This window comes from Diabrotica virgifera, chromosome 2, assembly GCF_917563875.1.
Source record: "Diabrotica virgifera virgifera chromosome 2, PGI_DIABVI_V3a".
Classification (NCBI taxonomy): Eukaryota; Metazoa; Arthropoda; class Insecta; order Coleoptera; family Chrysomelidae; genus Diabrotica; species Diabrotica virgifera.
Window position 1 is genome coordinate 13,489,503 of NC_065444.1, and position 22,562 is coordinate 13,512,064.

The window sequence follows — 22,562 nt, forward strand, 5'->3', positions numbered from 1 at the left end:
GGTAATAGTAAAGTACTGTATGCTGTTCAATTTACAAAAGTGAACAAGCTTTTTTCCCCAAAATAACAAAAAAATAATATTTCTTCTTGAGGAAGCAATCTGTTATTTATTTAAATGCATAACAAACACTGACCCATTGAGATCTAAAGAAAAGCGTAGCTATTTTGGTTCTTCTAGGTCATGCTAATTTATTCCCTACCCTTAAAAAATAGTTAGAATTATAATTATTGGGTAGAAGCATAGTTTAAATGAATTTTAGACGTGGAAAGAATGAGTGAAGTTATTTTTATGCTCTTTTAATTTTTAATTCTTTAAGTTGATTGATGAATTGTCGATATTATTTTACCTTCAAATAATGGAATAACTCCAAAAAACACCCCTTTCAACCACTCCCCAATGAACAGAGTCAGCCCAGCTGATCGTTATTGAAGTTTCACGTGATTGTTGGTGCCGTCACTTGTCATTAGATGGACCTACCCATTTGACATTTAGGGAGTTTTTTGCGCAAAGAAATTCAAAATAAGTTTTTCAATAAATAATATTTTATATTAAAATATTAACAAATTAACATGATACACTTATTGGCTACATTTAAAAATATTCATTATAATCGATCTAGGGTTTTATATCTTAATGGAGATCAATACTTACGAACATGCCTGATCCTGTGCCTGATCTTCATGTTCGTGGTCATCTTTAACGCTTCCACTACGGCTTCTATTGACAAAGTGCATTACAAAGACACAAATAAGAATATTACGTTATTATTTTAATCTTCAAGCCAAATAATAAAAGATGTTGACAATTCAAATTTTCTTTCATTTTTGACAATCTTATTTTGTTGTCAAATATGTATTTTCTTCTTGTTAATGCAGTTTCTCCAATAAAGAGTGATTTTCATAATAACAATACATTTATACATAATTCTTTTTTTATTTCTATTTTAAAAAAAATTATTTGAATCAAAGAATGAATATTCAAATTCAAATATTTTTGAGTTGGTATTAGAAATACGTCCGTTTGGTGCCTACATATTTTCCGTTACCATAGCAACGACAATCGTATATGACATTGACATTGGGTGCGTTCGGACGACCATAGCGGCTGGCTGACAGCAGAAATCGGCTGAGTGGTTGCATCCAGCCGTGATAGGGAAAGCTTAGTAAATCTCTCAGCGGCTGGCTTCCAGCGGTGACGTCTGACAGCTACTGCTGGCTCAGCTGTCCAGCCGCTGTGGTCGTCCGAACGCACCCTATTTATTATTTTATAGGTTATAGTTTTCCTGTATGCTGTTTGTTTATATTTTTTTTGTTATCATTTCTAGATGTAAAATTATTTGAATGTTTAAAATATGGATAAGAAACAATCTTGTACTTCTTGCCAAGTAATATCAATTTTGTGTTTTTGTGGCATTGGAACTTATTTAATTTCTACGGGAAGAATTTATAAAAGTACTTCAAAAGTGGTTTTAAATTTATTGGGAATTGGTAAGATAATTGTGTATATATAATCCTTATTTATAATAAATAGTTTCAATATCGTTCTTCTGCTTCAGAATCTAAAAATTCTTTCTGGATTAGATTCTTCAAAATATTCCCATATCGCCTGGTGAGAACAATAGTGGCGAAACACGAAAATCAACGTTTTTGAGTTAAGTCCATCAATCGACGTCTAAATATGCCCTCTTTTATGTGCAATATCGGCTAACAATTATTTAATTTCCGTATTACTAGAGGGCGCATAAGTCTTTATGGTATTGTGAATTTGTCAAATATTTTAATGCATTGACAAAAGCACACCAAACGATATATCAATACTGGCGAATCTGTAATTACGCCGTGCCAGCATGTATTTGAAATATTAGATATTTTATTAAAGATAGTAGTACAATGTGCAATAGCGGCGAATGAGCACTTTTGTCTCTGTGGTCGTTTTTGCTTTTGTGTTTTTTTATAAAACTTCTTACAGAGAAACTGTTTCAATCGTTCTTAGGTACTTAGAAATAGCAAATCAAGAAAGGGTCTATCCACTTTGGATCAGTATTGTTTAATTTCACACTATCGAGAACCAATATTCATTTCCAGGGACGTATCTTGCCATTCCTGCGCCCTTGGCGAAATTCAATGCTCCCGCCCCCACCCCCTTCCACAAAGAACGAGGCTCCCATTAATTGCAACCACAATTCACATTCACTATGCAGAGGGACTGTAATGTAACAATTTTTAAATAGTTGTAGGTGTAGGCAAATTACTACAACTACTACTTTAAAATGTATTAGGCCTGGGTTAAAAAAACAGTAACAATGAAAGAGGCGAAATGAATTTCGACTGGATTCAAGTTCTCTGTTTAACCCAGATATGACAATACCAAGAGGGACCATTTGGAAAATATTTTACGGTTCAGACAACCCGTATGAAACGAGTGTGTGTACTCGTACCTGTGTACTCATACTGTAAACTAATACAGAGTATGTCATTAGTAAAATAAGCAAATCTACGGTTTCGTTTTGATTTAAATCTGTCTGCCTCCATCCTCCGATAGCCTCCTTGACAACAGGTAGACCTAGAAATAGTACTATCGGAGGATGGAGGGAGACAGATTTAAATCAAAACGAGACCGTAGATTTTCTTATTGAAGTTATACTTCTTTAGGCACGAGGGTAAATTTTTATTTTTACTGAGCGCATGCGCACACTGACAGTATGGTATGAAACGTTATACGGGATCTGATTGGGTGTTAAAATCATCTGTCAATAATTGTTCAAATAGAGGTTCTGGATAAACAAAATGTTGTGTAAATTAGTTTTTATTGTTGTGAGGACAGAGACAAAAAGCAAGTTTATAATTATTGTAGTGACTTTTTAAATAGTTTTTAAAAGCAACAGGTACGTACCTTATTTTAAATGTTTCAGTATTGTAATAAAAAATTACAAATTAGGTAAATACCTATTTGGAAAATGTACCTACCTAGCTAGTAGGTAATGCTTTGATTTACATAATTTGATTACCACAAAAATCTCCATCTAATATATTACTTTTTTAGTCTATATTTTGTCGTATTTTAATTCCACAAGAATCAAACTTATTTGATCAAACTAACAGAATAAGCAACAAACTGTCTAAAAAATTTTAAAACGTTTGGTTGCTAGGTATATCTTCACACGTCATTCACAATGTCTCGGTAGTTAAATTCTGCGTGGGGTGAGTTCAAAATAATCTAAACGTGATAGACGCAGTTTCAATTCCCAATGGAAATTTTTATTTTGTTTATATTCATTTTTAATATTTATTTTATAAGTATATTTATTATATTTTTTTTTCAGAAAATACGTATTTAGTTAAAATTTTTTCAACAATTGTTCAGAAATAATTTCTTTGGTTTCATTTTTCAATGTGTTTGCGTGTGTTTTATTCTTTTATTTTTGAAGTTATACTTCTTTACCGGCGATAGAGGGTAAATTTTTATATGGGAAAACCTAGCGACCGGGCGCATGCGCATTATAACTTTGTTCTGATTGGATGTTCAAATGACATGTCAAAAATTATTCAATATGGTGGCTGTGGCACAGCTGTAGTTAGATTATTTATGGTTGTTGCGTTTTAAAATTTGTGTGAAAAGAAACAACAAACAAAAGTTAGTTAATAGTTATACTGCCTTTTTAAATAGTTTTCATATACCTATATTTTTGGACTTTTGGACTATTTTGGACAAGGAAAACTCATTCTAATTTGGCAAGTACCTAGTTTTTATTATAATCATATTGTAATTATACATTTGGATTAGGTTGAAATACATACATTTATTTTCTCAAGAATGCGGATTTTAGAGAGAAATCCCAAAATAGGTTCGATTTTTATTTTTAAATTATGATTTTTTGGCGTAGATATGTAATGCTTTGATTTACATACTTAATTTGATTACCAACAAAAGTTCTACCAATCTTCATCTAATATATTGTTTTCTTACTGTTTTGTTATATTTTTATATTTTCTTCCACAAAATTTAAACTACATAATTTTCAAAACAATTGTCAAACAGTAAAACGTTCAGTTACCGTATTTTTCCACATGATAAATAATGTGCGATTGGACGAGTGAGTCTACGCTTCGATTACGAGTCAAAGCGGCACGAAATTCAAGGGTTCAATTCCCGATGCAAGTTTTATTTTTTTATTTTTTTATGCATATTATGATTGTAAGTATATTTGTTATATAATTTTTTTTTCAGCAAATGCGTATTTAAAATTTTTGCCAACAATTATTATCGTCCAGAAATCATTTTTTCTTTGTGGCATTTTTCAATGTGTTTGTGTGCGTTTTATTCTTTTATTTTTTTAAATTTTTGGTATAGTCTTAAAAATCACATAATATGTAGTAGAAGTATAACTTCTTACGTGCGTACAAAGTACACACACATTCTTGTTTTAATTTTTTGTATTGTTTTAATAAAAATTTTTGGAAAGTAGTAAGTATTAAAATTAGTTTAATAATAGAAGTATAACTTCTTATGTGCGTACAAAGTACACACTCATTCCTTTTTTACTAATGCCATAATACTCTGTATTAGAGTACACAGATTCGTTTTATACGGGTTCCCTGAACCGTAAATTGGAATATTTTCCTAACGGTGCCTTTTGGTATTGTCATACCTAGGTTAAACAGAGAACTTGAATCGAGTTGAAATTCATTTCACTTATTCCCCGTTAGAGGGCGTTCTACCCATACTGCGATATAAAGTTTTAATTTATATCGAGAAACTACGGTCGTTTTGGTGTAAATTTGTCTTCCTCAGAGCCTCCTTGAGAACAGGTAGACCTAGAAATAGTGCTATCGGAGGATGGAAGGAGACAGATTTAAATCGAAACGAAACCGTAGATTTTCTTATTTTAATAAAGGAGGTATTTTTGAAACATTATTTATTTTACTTACTTATAAAATTATTCTACTCACTACTACTTTACATGTAATATTGTGATTCACAATTTGTGAATATGTTACATTCGTGACAAAATGTACTTACTTACATAAACTATCATAACTATGCACTTATGTTCATATTACTTTCAGCGAAAACATACAGTGGAGCCCCGATAAGTCGGCCCCTGATAACCCGGAAGTCCGGCTAACCCGGATCGTTTTTCATCAGACAAATATTTCAATAATAAAAATATATGTAATATAATATTTGATAGATAATGGGTATTTGTGTAATTTGAACTATACGATAGTAAAAATGACTCATGGTACATGGCGTTCATTGTTTCGGATTATCGGAAACAACAGGCCCCTGTTACTCCTTTATTTATTTCGAACTGTCTTAGCATTGTTTAAAAAATACTAAAAGACTATTTAAAAAATTATTTTTTAAACAATGGTGTTAGTCTCCACTGTTCTGATTGTGACCGTATTGTGTGTGTACCTAGTACAGTCGTATTTCAATTATATCTGAGTTTATTTGTAAGTATACCGTATTTTATTAATTTTTTACCATATTCTCCGGCTAATTTATAAAAGTAAAATCTTGGATTTCTTAAAAGTTTTTCTTCCGCTAATTTTGCGCCCCCTCACTCTTGCGCCCTTGGCGGGGGCCTCTTTCGCCAACCCCTAAATACGTCCCTGTTCATTTCTAAAAAGAAGTCTTACAAAATAAATCAATTCCTTCTACCCACAATCATTTCTTTAGTAGTTTGAAATACGAAACATACGTGAGTGAAATAATGAATTTAATTTTACTATTCATAGTTCTTTTGCTTGCTTTTTATCATGTTTATCGTTTTCATAATTATTACTTAAGATCTTATTTTGTTATTTTTCTATTGTACTTTAGTTTCGTTTTGCGAATAACTGGTGTGTACAATAAAATTTGATGCGTTTAATTTATTTTTTAAAGTAATTTTTTTAATTATTTAAAACAGAAACTAAACTGTTGTAGTATAGTAGTAGTAATGTATAGTGGCAAAACATCAAATTAAACATCCTCGATAATGCAATAATGGCGTAACGCAGAAAAAAAAATGAAAAATAAATAGAGGAACTGGTCCGAATATGGGCTATGTATTTAATATGGGCCACCACACTACCTAGGAAACAAGTAGTGCTATCGGTTAGAAAATGCCCAAATATACTAGAGGGCCCCTTTCTTGTCATATATTTGCAGATTCCTCCACCAGTGCATATGTTGTTGTTACACAGTGTAGACCGTTTGATTTTGACTCTTGAAAACATTTTATTGGGTAAGTTTATATAAAGTGATATTTGTGTTTATGGACATTTTTTCGGAATTGATATATTTTGCTTGTGCGACAGAAAGAGGGAAGACAAGGGTGTTAATGTAGATTATGACCAAAAAGTAATTACAAAATCATAAGCTAATATTTTTCTTGAACGTACATATTTTGAAATATGGGCCCCTTGTGTGACGTAAATATGGGCTAGGGGCTCATATTCAGACCGCCCGCATTGATCTAAAAGAACTATTGGAAAAAGCCTTTCTGAAATGCCAGACGGCAGCTAAGAATGGGTTTAAAGTAACAGGACTAGGGCCAATAAATATAACCATTTTTTTTATGCTGATTTCGGTGCTGAGAAACTTGAATCTGAGAAAACTTGTAACTCGACTGGAATTTATTTGGAAGGATTGACAGGTCACCTTGCAGAAACGATTTCTTTAGAAAATATAACAGTTCGTTCAGAAGATCAAGGACCAAGTTATTCGAAAGACCCAGATCGACCATTAAGGAACACAGCGAACGCAACAACTAAGTATGCCAGAACATTGTTCAAAAATATTCATCAGTCCATTCGTTCATTCACCTGCCCCATCAGTTACGAACCGAGCGTTTTTAAGAGGAAGGAAAACTTCTTGGTTCTTAAGCTATAACTTTATCTCCGTATAAATTGGTTCGTAAATTATCAATTGAGAATATAAGACAATCAAAAGAAGGGAAGGAAAAAAGAACAGTATTTTCAGTTGAATTAAAAGAAAATGTAAAGATAAAGGAAGGAAAGGGGAAGCTAATAGGGGAAAAATATAAAGAAATCCAAGAGAAAAAACAAAACCAAATTCAGTTCGGATGAATAAGATAAAGAGGAATTTTTGCCCGCTGATGAAGACCTTGACATAGCGCAGATAGGACAGTAATCTCCTGAAAGCAGTGGAGCCACATGTCTATTATGTATGTAAAAAAGAGTTTTCTGATGATACTAGATAATGGAGAAGAAACTGGTTCAATGTTTAATGTGCAATCTCTGGGCACATGAACAGTGTTCCGGAGCAGAAAGAGACTCTTATCTACGTTTGCGATTTTTATAGATAATTTTATTTTATTTTTCAGAGATATTTATTATTCCATAAGCATGAATTGTTGGCTAAGTTATGTCGTATTTTTATTGTCAAAAGAAAATTTTGATAGTTTTTTAATGGGGCCCATATTTCAGACAGCCTTGCCTGGTTAGAAAAATATGCCCCACTTCATATTATTACCTGTAAAATAAATAAGCTTTATAATAAAAAATACATAGTTAGCAGTTTTATTTCTAAGGTCTTATAGCATGTATACATGACATTTAAACAGTATTATCAAAATATAATAAGCAAGTTTCAATAAAAAAACAAATGAGGGGCCCATATTCGGACCAGTTCCTCTACAATATCCATCTTTTCTTCAAATAAAATTACTTCTACTAATTGGTTTACATATCTAGAAAGCATATTACATATTAGAAAAATTCTGCAAAATGATTACCTATTAGTCAGTTATACTGTTCAACAGTTTCATCAAAACTTCAAATATGATTATCTCCAAATCGTCGGTATACTGCGAAAACCAGGTAAATGACAAATTTTAAAATATTGAGTTAAGTATACCAAAATTCTCAGCTTTTTACGTTCTACATACAGGTAAAACTCAATAAATGATACAATTTACCATTCAGCAGATAATTTATATAATAAACAAATAAGTTACACCTAACCAACTTTTCATTTTCAAATAAAACAATATATCGCTACTTACTTCCATAAAATCAAAGTTCTGTTGCATGTAAAACCAACTAAGCGCACTTATATATTTGCCGGAAAACAATATATTTCTACTGCTGTATATCTACCATATTCAGTAAAAAGCTGATAAGTGTCTTTAATACAGTTTGATTTATGTTGATTTACAGGTAAAACTAGGTAAGTGATCGCACCTTGATCTTAAATTTAGGTTTAATCAGCTAGGTCTCTTCACTTTTTCAAACTAATGATAGAATGTTATTTCTGATATATGCATCTTTCATTAGCATATCGAATATCAAAAACAACTGGTCCGCCTAATTCAAAATAAAGCAATAAACTTTAAAAACGTTTTTTCTCGATTTCAGTATTTCTGCATTTACCTGGTTTTCGCAGTATACCGACGAAATGTTCATTTTGAAGTTTCGTCACTATTGTTCTCACCAGGCGATATATTCTAATCATTTATCTGGTAATGGCTACCCCTTCCTAATTTTTTCACCCATTTAAAAAAAAAATGTGAAAACAGAATTATCCATGTTCGTCTGTGATCACAACTCCTCCATGAGTATACTAGGTAGAATGACAAATAAGGTGTCAAATAAAATCTTATAATCCAAGGATGGTACTAAAGGTGAGAAATTTGACCTAGGCTGTCTGTCCGTCCCACCGTGAATATACTCCTGCAAAATATTAGTCCCCAAATATGTAAAATTTTGGTTTTTATACCATGTCCAGTTAAAAAGTTATATGGGGTAATCGGGTATAGGGTTATGTAGGTAATCACATGATAGCGGTAATATCGCATGATAGGGTAATCGGGTATAGGGTTATGTAGGTAATCACATGATAGCTTCAGGTGTTATATGTACATTTTGTTGTGATAAATCCAGTTAGCACCCAGGTCACGTTAGGCATATTCCATCAAAAATAAAAGGGTTAAATAATTCCGAGTTTACATACATTTTTAATTTCTCCTGTTGTTAATCTTATTGGCGAACATTCTATTGGACCTCTATAGTATATTCACTTTAAAGAAAAGTAATTTGTCAACACATGCACAGATCACTTGAAACCTGATGTTTATATTATAAACATCAGGTTTCACATGTTCTGTGCATGTATGTGAATACGTGAAACCTGATGTTTATAATATAAGCATCAGGTTTCAGACGTTGTGCGCATGTATGTGTTGACAAACTACTTTTATTTAAAGTAAATATAGTATAAAAGTTCTTTGAAATCCCCTTCCCAGTCTTCAGGCTTTATGCTCTGTATTGTCTTTATTCATTTCTTTTCTCAAATTTGTTTACCAATTTCCAGCTTTCTGTGCATCTGGTTCCTCCTAGATAACTATTTATTCGTTGGCATATTCGGTGTCTTCACCAAGACATGTTCCTCTTAAAAAATTTTCTGCATGTCTGCTAGTTTTTCTTTACCTATATTTATTTTGTGTTGGTATAGTTGTCTTTTACATTTTATTTCTTCCTCTACTTCACTATCCCACTAGCATTTTTTGTTTACTTTGGTTTTTATGTCATACGTAGTAGTGATGTAACGAATATTCGTATTCGCATTCGCATTCGCGAATATTCGCATGTTTTTGCATATTCGCATCCGCATTCGCGAAATTTGTGCGAATGTTTTGCGAATATGAAAACCAAAAAAAAATAATTTTAAGATAATATTATGTTAATAAAATCAAAATCTATTCACTTCTCATCTTTTTTTATTAAGAAAAGGTAACTTAACCTCAAACATGCAGCTACTCTCAAGTGGAAATATGCAGGACACAACAGCAGACAAAGAGACGGAAGATGGAATGAAGCGATAATTCACTGGAGACCTTGGGACTACAAAAGAGGAAGGGGCAGACCACAGACGAGATGGTCGAATGACCTAAAGAGATACGAAGCGACCAGATCGACAGCATTAGCACTGAACCAAGAAGAGTGGAAAAGTAAGAGCGAGGCCTGCGTTCACTTTGGACCAATGAAGGGCAATAGATAAATAGAACTTAACCTTGTATAATCACATTATCAGCCTTCACTTTTTTTATTATTTGGTATTATGTAATAAAGCTTAAGATTCAGATTGATTTACACTAAATATCAATTAACTTTTCATTAAAAATTTAGGAAACATTACAAAAATAGAAACAAATTTAAAAAAACTGGACATTCGCATTCGCATCCGCGAATGTCAGTAGCAGATATTCGCATTCTCATTCGTATTCGCGAATGTTAAAAAAATGACATTCGTTACATCACTAATACGTAGTACCCCGTTGCTGCAAACGCTGTTTCATGTAAACTATCTCTTATATGTGCGAATAATTGATCAATATTATATTGATTGAATTATTTCCACAGACTCTAAACAAAATTAAACAAACTAAGACTTTTGATTATGCATATCGTCATTTTGGAGGTGAAGAGAGCTAATTCACAAAGTTATTGTTTTGAGATAATAGGCATAGAAACTTTACTTGTTTAAAAAAAAGTTTTGTTTTTTTGTATAAGTATGTAGTTTATGATCAATTCCCATGAAATTTTTTACAGACATAGCAATGGTTTCTACTTTTATATAAATAATTATAAAATCTAAAAAATATGTTATATAATTAGTGTAATTAATCATTTTCACCACTATTGTATAAGCTTTACCAAAAAATTAATCTTAAATTAAATAACCACTTAGCTGACTTCACCACTCCAAGGTGCAGTTAACTCATTTTGCCCAAAAATGTGGATTAACTCTCTTCACCACCAAGATGATGATATGCAAGTGGTGCTTGTGCTCTAGTATTCATTTTTAATGTTCTTTCAGTTCTGTATATATTCTTATATCCTTTTATTTTTTAGATGTATATACTATAAATCGTAATTCTGTTTCAGGTAGCTTTGGTCTAGGATTAAAAGAAACTTTCAACCTGCAAGTGGTCCAAAATAATATAAGAAAACAAATATGACTGTATAAATATTTATTGTATTCAGTAAATAAAATAAGAAATTAAAACTAGACGTTTAGAAAACACACAACTTATTCATAAATTCTTATACAGTGTGTCCCAAAAAGCAGCGAAATGTTCGAATATTGTGCAAAATGAACATTGGATAAAAAAATTGAAAAAAATGTGTTCAATAATTTTCAAAAATCTATCAAATGACACCAGACACGACCTCCACTCCACCCTCTGGAGTTAGCCACAACTCCAGAGTGGGGCGTCGTGTTTAGATGTTTATTTCGAGAAATATTCAACTGTTCCGCTACTTTTGGGACACCCTATATATTAAATTAAATATTCATTCCAATATTCAATTAAATATTTATTAGTTAATTTGTTTATTTAGAAACCAACTTTTCCTAGTTTGGTGTCCGTCTTAGGGTTAGCTGTAACAGATTGTACAGCTACAATAAGTTCGTTAGCTCTCGTCTGCAAATTTCGCATATCTTGGATGTAGATCATCCTCAATATTTTTGCTGCTTGATTCAAAACTGGATCATTTAAATCAAAGCCCAGATCAGCGTCTTGAATAGGAAAGGGTGTTCCCTAAAAGATAAATTAATTGTTGAAATAATACTAAAATCAGTACCAGCGCTAGCGTATAAGGCGCCCGCCTGCAAAAGAAGCATAGGAGCCCTTAGTTGTCTTTTAAATTAGTATTTTGTACAGCACTGGCAGAAAAAAGCTCATTTTGGGGCGCCCGCTTGCAGTGTATCCCTTGCAGACCCGCTATCGCCGCCCCTGACTAAAATAATACCAACTAAAATTCTTAAGTTGGTTGTTACTACTAGTTAGACCACATCCATAGTTTTTCGAGCAGGATCTGTATATTCCCTTATTACTTTAATTATGTAATTTAAAGGCCAACTGCCCGCATTATGCGGTTAGTTTCAACTTCTATATTAGATGTTTTTCACTGAGAATAGTCCAAGAGGACTGAAAACGTTCTGAAACTTATAAATTCATTTTGGATATTCTTAAAATTTTGAATATATCTATACCATTTTACTAAAGCAGTTGAAATATAAATAAGGAAGCAAAGAAAAAAGGGCTAGAGATAAGCCAGCACAAAACAAAATATATGATGATAGTATTTGACAACAGGAAGGATAACGCAACAACACAGAATCATAAATTTGAAACTGTAGCCACTTTTAGCTACTTAGGAATAACAATAGGGAAAACTGAAAAAGAGAGAATAGGGGAAAGAATTCTAAAAGGTAAAAAAATATATGGAATGAATAGAAATCTGGTGAGAAGCAAGACTCTAATTAAGAGAATAAAGATAAATCTATATAAGACCTTAATAAGACCTGTTGTTACATATGGGATGGAAACTACTATGATTAACGAGAAAGAGGAAGACAGCCTTCTGAACCTTGAAAGAAAAATAGTGAGAATGCTACTGGGCCACAATGTAACAAGAGAGGGAGAAATAAGAATGAAAACAAATGCTGAAATTGAAGAAGACTTAAAGGGAGAAAGTATAGACAGATACATAAAATCTCTTCCCTTAGAATGCATAGAACATATAATAGAGATAGCACACTAATGCAGTCACTGAAGGTTTTCACCTCCGATTTCGTTGAACCTCCATCGATTTTCATGAACATTGGTGAGTAATTAGAGGATACCTCAAGAAACAAAGGTGACATGATGCCAACTTGCGCTTTTCCCCTGGGGGTGGATGCCACCCCTTCTCGCGGGTGAAAATTATTTTATTAAAAATAATGCCATAAGTCGATAGAGGGACAAATTATAAGCAAAATTTGTTATATAAAGTTATTAAAATAAATCTACACTTTTTGAGTTATTAAAGACCAAAGATTTTATTTTTTCGTAAAAAAATGCATGTGTTAAATCGGTTTTTCACGTATAAATCAAAAACTATAAGCTTTTACAAAAAAGTTATTATTACTGAAATTGAAGATAATAAAAAATTGAGTACAATCCTCACATAAAGATTTAAACTAATGTTAGTTCAAAGTGAGTTATTGGCAATCGAATGTGTATTTTTTTCGACGAGTACTCAAATCTAAGTATACAAGCTTAATTAACGGGAAAACGATGCAATGTATAAAATATTCCTGCTAAACATTTGTCAAAGTACTTCGGAATACGTATCAACTGAGCTTCAGAACAAGGTAATAGCGTCAAAATTAAGCAAGTTGTGATGAAAATAAAAAAAACGTTTCGAATTTTTTACGAAAAAGTGAAAAATAAAACATACGCCATTTCCACAAAAATTAAAATTTATAGTAATCCTTAAAAGAACTTCTTTATATTAGCATAAATAATGTTTTCGAAAATTTTGACCGGTTTAGAATGCATATTTTTGAAAAAAAGATATAATTTAAAAAAATCATAATTTTTAAAATTATTGTAATTCTCATATTCTTTTGATAATAACTCCAAAAATACTCAATATACGTAAACAATTATATAACCAAATTTTAGTTTTTTCTGTACCAAATATTTTACCTGTTTTACTATTTCTATAGGGTAAAAAATAACCGAGATCGAAACGTTAAATCTTAAATTTTTAAAAAAGTAAGCAATTATTTTTAAAAAAGTAAGGTGTTAAAAAGATAAGGTTTAACGTGCTTAAATAGCACTTGGAATTAACTTTCAAACAGTTTTTAGATGAACCTGATATCGTAAACACGAACGGAGTTATTAAAAAAAAAATAACATTTTTTGGAAAAATTTTTAAAACATAAATTTTGAAAAAATTTTGTTGCATAAATTTTAACGCTGTCAACATGTTCGGGGTCTCATTTGATAGATATTTTTAAGTATGTACTTTGACAAATGTTTAATAAGTTTATGTTATAAAATGCATCAATTTCCCGTTATTTCAGCTTGAATACTTATGAGTTTTTTACTCGCCGAAAAAATATACATTCAATTACTTATAACTCACTTTTAGTTAACATTAAAAGGTTTTTCTAGTAAGGGGTTTATTTCATTTCTTATTAGCTTCAATTTTAATAATAATATCTTTTTTGTAAAAATTTACAGTTTTTGAGTTATTGATGAAAAATCGGATAAAGACATGCATTTTTCTCACAAAAAATTAAAATCTTTGACCTTTAATAACTCAAAAAGTTTTGATTTATTTTAATAACTTTATATAACAATTTTTGCTTAGAATTTGTCCCTCTATCGAATTGTGGGGTTATTTTTAATAACATAATTTTCACCCCCGAGTAGGGGTGGCATCCACCCCAGGGTAAAAGCGCAAGTTGGCACCATGTCACCTTTGTTCCTTGAGATATCCTCTAACCACTCACCAATTTTCATGCAAATCGATGGAGGTTCAATGAAATCGGAGGTAATATCCACCTTCAGTGACTCCACTACACAGTGATGTGTTGAGAAGGATAGATAACTGAATACAACTATGGCCCAGGTGTAGAGGAAGGTCTAGAAGAAAATGGCTGGATGATGTACAAGAAGATAAAAGATCAATGAATGTTAAGGACTGGAAAGTTAAGTGCAAGGACAGGAAGAAATGGAAAAGAGTCAAAACAGCAGCAAATACACATAGCAAGTTATAAATGACATAGAAGAGTAATCCACCTCACCCAAAAATAGGATTTGGGACGCCATGGCATTAGCTACGTCCTCTAGGGATTGTAATGTTTAATGATGAATGAATACCATGTTACAAAATAAGTTTTACTTCATAATGTTTAGCATTGTGACCCCAAGTGACAATGCTAAACATGTCACTTGGGGCTCACGAATTACAACTACAAAAGGAAGAGAATTAGTCAAAACAATGAAGGCTAACAATCTACAACAAATATCTACAGGCAATCCAACATATTGGCCATCAGATAGTAATAAAATTCCAGCAGCCATAGACTTTTGTATCACGAATATATTTTGTATCACGAAGATACTAAGAAATGTAAAGCAGAATCTTGTTTTGATTTATCATCCGATCACTCTTTAGTAATAATAAAGGTTAACTCTCAGATTACAAATAAAGAAAAACAACCTTCTCTGTACAACAGTAGGACGAACTGGAACATGTTCCGGGACAAACTAGATGATTTAATTTCCCTAGACTTATCGTTAAAAACTGAACTAGACATCGAAACAGCAGTCGAAAACCTAACAAAGAATATACAAGAAGCATCTTGGTTAGCCACTACAAACTATGAAACACCTCTAGGCAAAAGTGAAACAACCCCCACAATTAAAGAAAAAAATGCTGTCGAAAAGACAATTACGGAAACACTGGCAACAGGCAAGGACTGGTGAAAACAAGAATAAACTTAATAAAGTAACCAAAGAATTGAAACAACTAATTCAAGAAGAGCAAAACCGAGACATTCAAAACTATCTGGAAAGTCTTACACCTACAGAAGCAACGGAATACTCATTAAGGAAAGCAACAAGAAAACTCAAAACGCAATAACTTCCAAATCCACCAATCAAAAACTTCAATATTACATGGGCCAGAAGCAATAAAGAAAAAGCTGAAGTCTTCGCGTCACACCTAAAAAATGTATTTAAACCATTTCCTTCCGAGGTATCCACCGCAGAAGAAAAGGAAATAATGGACTACCTAGATGTCCCATTTCAAATGGACTTACCTCTACATAAATTTACTGTAAAAGAAGTCAAACACATTGTAAAGCATGAAATCAACATAAAAAGGCACCTGGATTCGATCTAATTTCTGGAAAAATCCTACAAGAGTTACCTGAAAAATGTTACAAACTCATAACCCTCATATTCAACGCAATGTTACGGACAAGTTACTTCCCCTGCACCTGCAAGGTTGCACAAATCATCATGATCCCTAAGGCCGGAAAAAAAAACCAGAAGTTGTCTCCTCATATAGGCCAATAAGCCTGCTCCCACTGATTCCAGACCATCGCTAACCAAATCTACAGGGATCTGAACGGTAAAATATATTGCTCAGCAGCCTTCTTGGATATCTCACAGGCATTTGACAGAGTGGCATAGCGGCTTACAATTTAAACTGAAAGGTTTTACCCTATCCCCACTATCTACTACTAAAATCCTACCTATCAGACAGACATTTTTTCATGAAACAAGGGAGTGAACTTACTGCATTACATCCAATATATTCTGGCGTTCCTCAAGGTAGCGTCTTGGGACCTATATGGTTTCTCCTTTATACAGCTGATCTACCAAGAACAAGAACCATAATTGTAGCAACATTTGCTGATGGCATGGCAGTCTTGGCATCCCACACCAATCCGGCCTCAGCCTCAAAGAACCTTCAGACAAACCTTGATAAAATCCAAAAGTGGCTAAAAAGATGGCGTATCAGAGTTAATGAAACGAAATCTACACAAGTGACATTCACTTTACGCAGAGAAACATGTCCACCAGCAAAAATCAACGACTGCTACCTCCCACAAGCTGACGATGCTAAATATCTTGGCATGCATTTGGACCGACGGATGACTTGGAAGAAACATATATTCACCAAAAGAAAACAGCTAGGCCTTAAATTTAGCAAAATGTATTGACTGATTGGACGCAAATCTAAATTATCATTGGACAACAAAATACTGTTGTATAAGGCCATTCTCAAACCTGTGTAGACATATGGTATACAACTTTGGGGAACCGCCAGTAATTTCAACATTGACATCCTTCAAAGATTCCAAAACAAAGTGCTGCGAACCATCGTCGATGCACCTTTCTACATCCCCAACAGGGTCATCCTACACGACGTTAAGTTGGAATCCATCAACGAAGTGATCTACCAGTTCAGTGTTCATTACAGTGAAAGAGTGTCAGTGCACCCTAACATGTTGGTCAACCGCCTAAACGTGCCCGATGTCAACGAAGTGCGTAGACTTGGACGCCTGCTTCCTGCCGACCTGTCTATAGAACTCAGATAAGTTTTAGCTTATAAGGACATATAGACACCAATAAGTACTCTCATTGTCAAAAAAACACTAAATTTAAATTTAGCTAGTTCTTTAAAGGAGATCACTCACTGGAGTGATACTCTACATGTCAATCTAACATTTGTCAAAGCAAACGCGATTACGTAACGTGATTTTTGACCCCTTCCTACGTAACGTGCTCTAATGAGCGTTTAACTATTGCGTTATGCAATTTTTGAAGATTTTTGACCCCCCCCCCCCTACCTGCGTTACGTAATATTTGAACGGCTCCTATTGCCAGATTTCAGAATCCATTAGGGGTTATAATATATCAAAAAAACTTCATAATAAGTTTTTTGTATACAAACCTTTAACACATATTTTTCGGGATGTTCAACACAATCTGGTGACATTCTTTGAATTACCACTTTTCGTACTGCTTTCAGTGTAACAAGGGGATCGGGATGACAAACTACATTTAGAACTTTAGCAAGTTCTTTTATACCTTCAGCAAACTCTGGACTGCGAACTAAAAACAAATTTATTTAAATCTAACATAAAACGATCACCATATTATACTCACAGTCTAATTTATCCAATATATTCTCTGCAACTACAGCTGGAACATTCTTGGCTTGTAAGTTTTCCACTGCATGTTTCAAATAAACGTTTTCTAGAAAGGAAAAATAAATTTTATATGTATGGAAACATATTACTCTCATTACCATTAATAGTAGAAAAAATAAAAATATTTAGGTTTCAAGGATAGCAATAACTATGGTACTTGTGAGCAAATTCTGAAACTCCAAGGTCCCCTGAGAGGGGACTTCAGCTGAACTGGTTGGTGCAAAGAGTTAACATCCATTTAAAAAGCATTGTGCATGAAATCATTGGTTTTGCAACATTGCCAGATAAAAGCACTGAATAGTTGCTTATTTGGAATACATTTAATATTATCTATAAACATGGATATTATAAGTGCAGTAAAAAATAGGACACTTATTGCATAATCCAGTGAAATAATACACAATGTTTTAAAATTTACGCAAGAGGAGGCAGAAGGAAATTTTACTGTGGAACAGGTACCTAACAAAAATAAAAAACTGAAAAAACCTTTGAAACATGATTGATCTAACAATGTTGCGAAAGCAATGATTTAGATCATTCTGACCTTGGCAGTTTCAGATATTTCTGTCAACTGGCAGTGGCGTCGCCTGGTGTAAAGTATTGGGAGTGCACACATAATATTAAGAGATAAAAGGCCCTTGAGGCCCTATTTCCCTAGGTAAAATTTTTAGAGTGTCGTCAAACTGTAAAATCAAAGGACATTTTTAAAAAATTGCAATAAATAATGTATTTTATTTACTTAAAATTATAATTTAGTGTTTAAAAGTTACAAGCAAGTTTTGTAACGAAAGTCAAGTCGCCTGTTATTTTTTTAGATAAATTCTTCAATAACCAATTCAGTAAAATTTGAAATTTCCTGAATCATTTTTTTTTAAAACATTGCGAGTGCTTTTAGTCGATCCTAGCCCATAGCCATTCTAAGGGTGCGTTCACTACGGAGACCATAGGATGGTATCCTAGCCTAGAGCATGGTATCGTACTCTTCATATTCGTGAATTGTCGCATTTAAAATAATTTATTTATTTTACTTGGCGATCGAAACTATATTATCGATCGCTATGTAAAATAAATGCATTATTTTAAATGCGAGAATTCACGAATATGAAGAGTACGATACCATGCTCTAGGCTAGGATACCATCCTATGGACTCCGTAGTGAACGCACCCTTAGGAAAGTTTTGGTTTTGATAAGTTTTGATGCAGAGAAACATCGTTCTGTTTCTGCAGTTGTCTGCAGTTGACTGACATCATAACAAGTAATTGAAGAATTCAAATTATTTCAGAAAAATCATCTTGTAAATTATTTTCAATCAAAAATTCACTTAAGTGGACTTTCCCCGGATAGTTAAAATCGGATCTTCTATTTTGTTCTTTATGATTCCTCTTCTCCAAATATGTAGGAAACATGGAAAGCGGTAAAAAGTATTGATAGTAGCACCTACACAATCAGTAAGTCTTTTCATAAATCTCCATGTTAAAAAATGATCATTTATAATCCCGACCTTTGCACTTTGGTAGGTATATTCGTAATTAAGAAATTTAATAATTTTTCTTCTAAATATAAAGAAGAAAATTTAATTGATGTTAAATATTCCACTCTAATATTCACATCCACAAATCCCTTCATGCTTAATATTGTTCCGAAATTCGAACTTCACAAAAGCAAAATTTAAATGTTCATTATATGCATTGTGCATGTAATGCACACAGATTCCATAAAATCACAGTCAATTTGTGCTCTCGTGGCCATCTAAACTTGTGGGCAATAGCGGGAAGCGGGGTGTGCGTGGTGCGTTGTATTTTGCCTTATGATAAAATCATTGGGATAGCAGGCCCCGTGAGAGTGGTGATCGAGACGTTCTGTCTAAAGCCTCGCATTCGTGAAGTTTCCTCGTCAAAATAGAATATAAATAATTAAATATTACTGATTACTTATAAACTCCTTGGATCTGTGGTTTGTGATTTAAATTACTGTATAGTTAGATTAAAATGTTTTTTATAGAATGATAGATTTTACATATGCATGTTTCTCGGAAAATAATTTTGGGGGTTCACGTGCACATGTGCACTTATGGAGAAACTGCCACTGTCAACTGGTAACACCTAATAGACACTAGTACACAAATATATCAATTATGATCACTGTAACATTTAAATCAGTAAACTTATACACATATGAATGACAATCTTCAAAAGGTTATTTATACAAGGTTTGTTCCAACATGAACTTTTGGACGGTCCAGAAACCGTCACGAAACTACTTGTACCGTTTGTTGTGCGCATGTTCGTAATTGTATCGCCCAGTTATCGTCCCATGACGGTAATCATATATTTGTCATTTTTGTTGGTGACAGCTTGTGTGCTTTTAGTCGATCAAAGGCTCAAAAAATTTAAAGAATTAAATCCTAGTGCTCAAGTCAGTCCAACCAGCACATTATGCATTTGCCCGATTACTGAAATGATCATCACGAAACCGTCACCGAAGGATCACAATTCTTGTTGGAACAGTGGGAAGGACGATCCGATGACGATCATATTTTTGTTGGAACGGATTTTCTTTACTGCGCAGGAGCGTTACCGTTTCGTGACGGTTCTCGGTCGTGTTGGAACAAACCTACAGTGAATCCAATGAGAGCATACTTTTATAGATGATACTTGATAGAATGTTTCAATACATACTATTCTTTTGTGTTTCCAACTGTACTGCATAACCCAAAATCCACTGCAATTCTTCAGTTCGATTTTTCAAAGGAGGACAGCCAATTCCATCTTTATATTTGGAAAAAGTATTATGCCAGTCTCTGTTGTTATTCTTTAATTGATTTACCACATCATTTGGAGCTTTTCGTATTTTATTGGTTTCCAACCAAATAATTATGGATTTGAATGTGTTTTCATCTAAAAAATAAGTGTTTGTTGTTTTTATTCAAAATTTATTATTTTATTACAAATTATAATTTAGAAGGAAGAAGTAGATTTTACCATCTAAATTTACATTGTCTGCATTTGGATATTCAAGGGCTAAGAGTAATCGTTTAGACATATTTTAAAGAATTATATTAATATTATAAATAATTATTATAGAAAATGCTAGAATTGCTAGATACAGAACAAATAAACTAACCACACTTTTCTAACCGGCTTGCTTCTTCTTCTTCTTTTTGGTTTTTAAGTGTTAACCAGTTTTGCCAATTGTAAAGATTTCATGATCATTATGGGAAGACGATGAAGAGATGCGTGATGTGAAAACAACACAAAAAATTAATCGATAGAAGTCGTTTTATCCGTCTTAAAATGGATTTTTATATTAACATCATTTATTTCAACAACATAATAAAAATTGTTTTGGCTGGTGTCTGATCGGCCTATGGAGGAGCAGTACGCAGTAAGGCAAGAGATAAGGACATGGGCGCCCATATAAAAAATTTTAGGGGGGCCGGACGTGCAGATGTTGCCCATTACATTTTTTCTGGGAAGTGAATCGTAAAACGGGCCATAGGAAACTCAATATAAAATTCTAAATTGTTGAATTCCTGCTTCTCTAATTATTTTAGATCAAAAGTCATGAGAGAATATTTGTAGAGAATTGAAATCTGTATTAAAATTGTTCTACGATTTAAACGCATTCCAAAATTTTGATAATAATACATTTGCCACAGTAGGTATGTGTGTAAAAGTTAGGCCACACGTTACTATTTAACTGACAGTGCTCACACCATTGACTGAATAACAAATCTCTATTATTAATACTCTCTCCGCAACTGAGGGTATCTTATCAACTGTATTGTTTTTAAACAATAAATGATAAAAATAAAAATGTATACCATTTTCGTCGTCAATAAATGATAAAATAAAAATATTGACAGTTCAAAAATGTGATAATAATAACTTCATTGTGACACATTATTGCACTGTGTGTGGCCTAATTTTGGGCTGAAAAATGTATTACATCTTTACAAAATTTTGGAATATGTTTAATTCGTAGAACAGTTTTAACAGTTGTTTTCAATCCTCTACAAATAGTTTCTAATCTCTTTTGATGCAAAATAATTAGGGAAGCAGGAATTCAAGAGTTTAGAATTTTACATTGAGTTTCCCATGGCCCGTTTTCCATTTCACCATCCGGTACATACTTTGGATGACAATATACAGTGATGAGCGCGCTAATAACCGGCAAAATAGCACAAAAGATGGAAAACGTATTAAGTTGTGAGATAAAAAGAAATGAAACTAGTCGAGCTGGGAAATTTAGCGATGTTAACTTATACCATTGATTAATAAATATATTTATCAATCAACGCTTATACATTTACAGTATATGTATTGATTGTTTCCCACCTTTACACGTATCAGAGGAGTATAAACCATACATACTCATAGACGGTTCACGGCCATGTTAATCTTTCGGATCGAATTAACGCCATCTCTTGATTGGAATGAGAACTAAATTGACAAATTTTAGTTACGTGGGAATTTCAAATTATAAATTTTTCGGGATTTTTGATGAAATTTCGCAGGAAATTAAAACAACAGAAAGACAATTCAATGTTTTATTCAATATTTTACTGAAAACTTCAAATATTCCAATTTGTTTTCAAAATGCTAAAGCTAAACACTACTGCCATGTGTCACGTGAAAGCACTGATGTGTAATATTGAGTTGAATGAAAATTTTTGAAAGAATCTTGTAGGATGATTGTTTAGATACATATTACCTTATAATCTTTTATACACTTCCAAAAAAATATATATAGGCCCGAAATGTTGATGACACACTTGTCAAATAAACTGTTTCAGGATCTATTTATATTGTTTTTTTTTTAACGTGGAAAAACACAACACGGGATGATCAATGTAAACTAAAAATTCTACTCATAAAAACAGAGAGGAGGTTAATAAAATTGATTAAAATCGTGAAAAAATCTAATTAAAAACGTAACACTACTATAATAAAATAATTAAGCCACAAACTGTAAAATAAAAAGTAAATAACAAATTAATTTAATTGTCAACTGTCAGTTGTTAAATATGACAAGAGAATTGACTGAC

General features: G+C 32.6%; 2 protein-coding genes across 2 annotated transcripts in view; both read right to left on the bottom strand.

Moving 5' to 3' along the window:
• The window catches only part of LOC126879451 (V-type proton ATPase subunit C), a 50,020-nt gene extending 49,553 nt beyond the window's left edge, over positions 1–467 (bottom strand). The window contains exon 1 of the mRNA XM_050642467.1: positions 347–467. The gene's annotated coding sequence lies outside the window, so the exon portion shown is untranslated. The remainder of the gene's footprint in view (positions 1–346) is intronic.
• A 10,499-nt stretch (positions 468–10,966) lies between these two features.
• LOC126879453 (RNA transcription, translation and transport factor protein) lies at positions 10,967–20,664 on the bottom strand. The gene is made up of 5 exons (XM_050642468.1): positions 20,497–20,664; positions 20,194–20,412; positions 17,471–17,560; positions 17,256–17,416; positions 10,967–11,551 (listed from the first exon to the last, which is right to left on the bottom strand). The coding sequence occupies exons 1-5, from the start codon at positions 20,555–20,557 to the stop codon at positions 11,348–11,350; spliced, it is 735 nt and encodes a 244-aa protein (XP_050498425.1). The 5' UTR covers positions 20,558–20,664; the 3' UTR covers positions 10,967–11,347.
• Positions 20,665–22,562: the final 1,898 nt, after the last annotated feature.

Bases quoted from the DNA above. Each gene is read 5' to 3' on its own strand.
- LOC126879453 (XM_050642468.1), bottom strand. From the start codon at position 20,557: ATGTCTAAACGATTACTCTTAGCCCTTGAATATCCAAATGCAGACAAT. The intron at 17,561-20,193 runs GTATGTATTGAA...TTTCCTTTCTAG, and splicing joins GTTGGAAACACAAAAGAATA to AAAACGTTTATTTGAAACAT. The intron at 17,417-17,470 runs GTGAGTATAATA...ATTTGTTTTTAG, and splicing joins TATATTGGATAAATTAGACT to TTCGCAGTCCAGAGTTTGCT.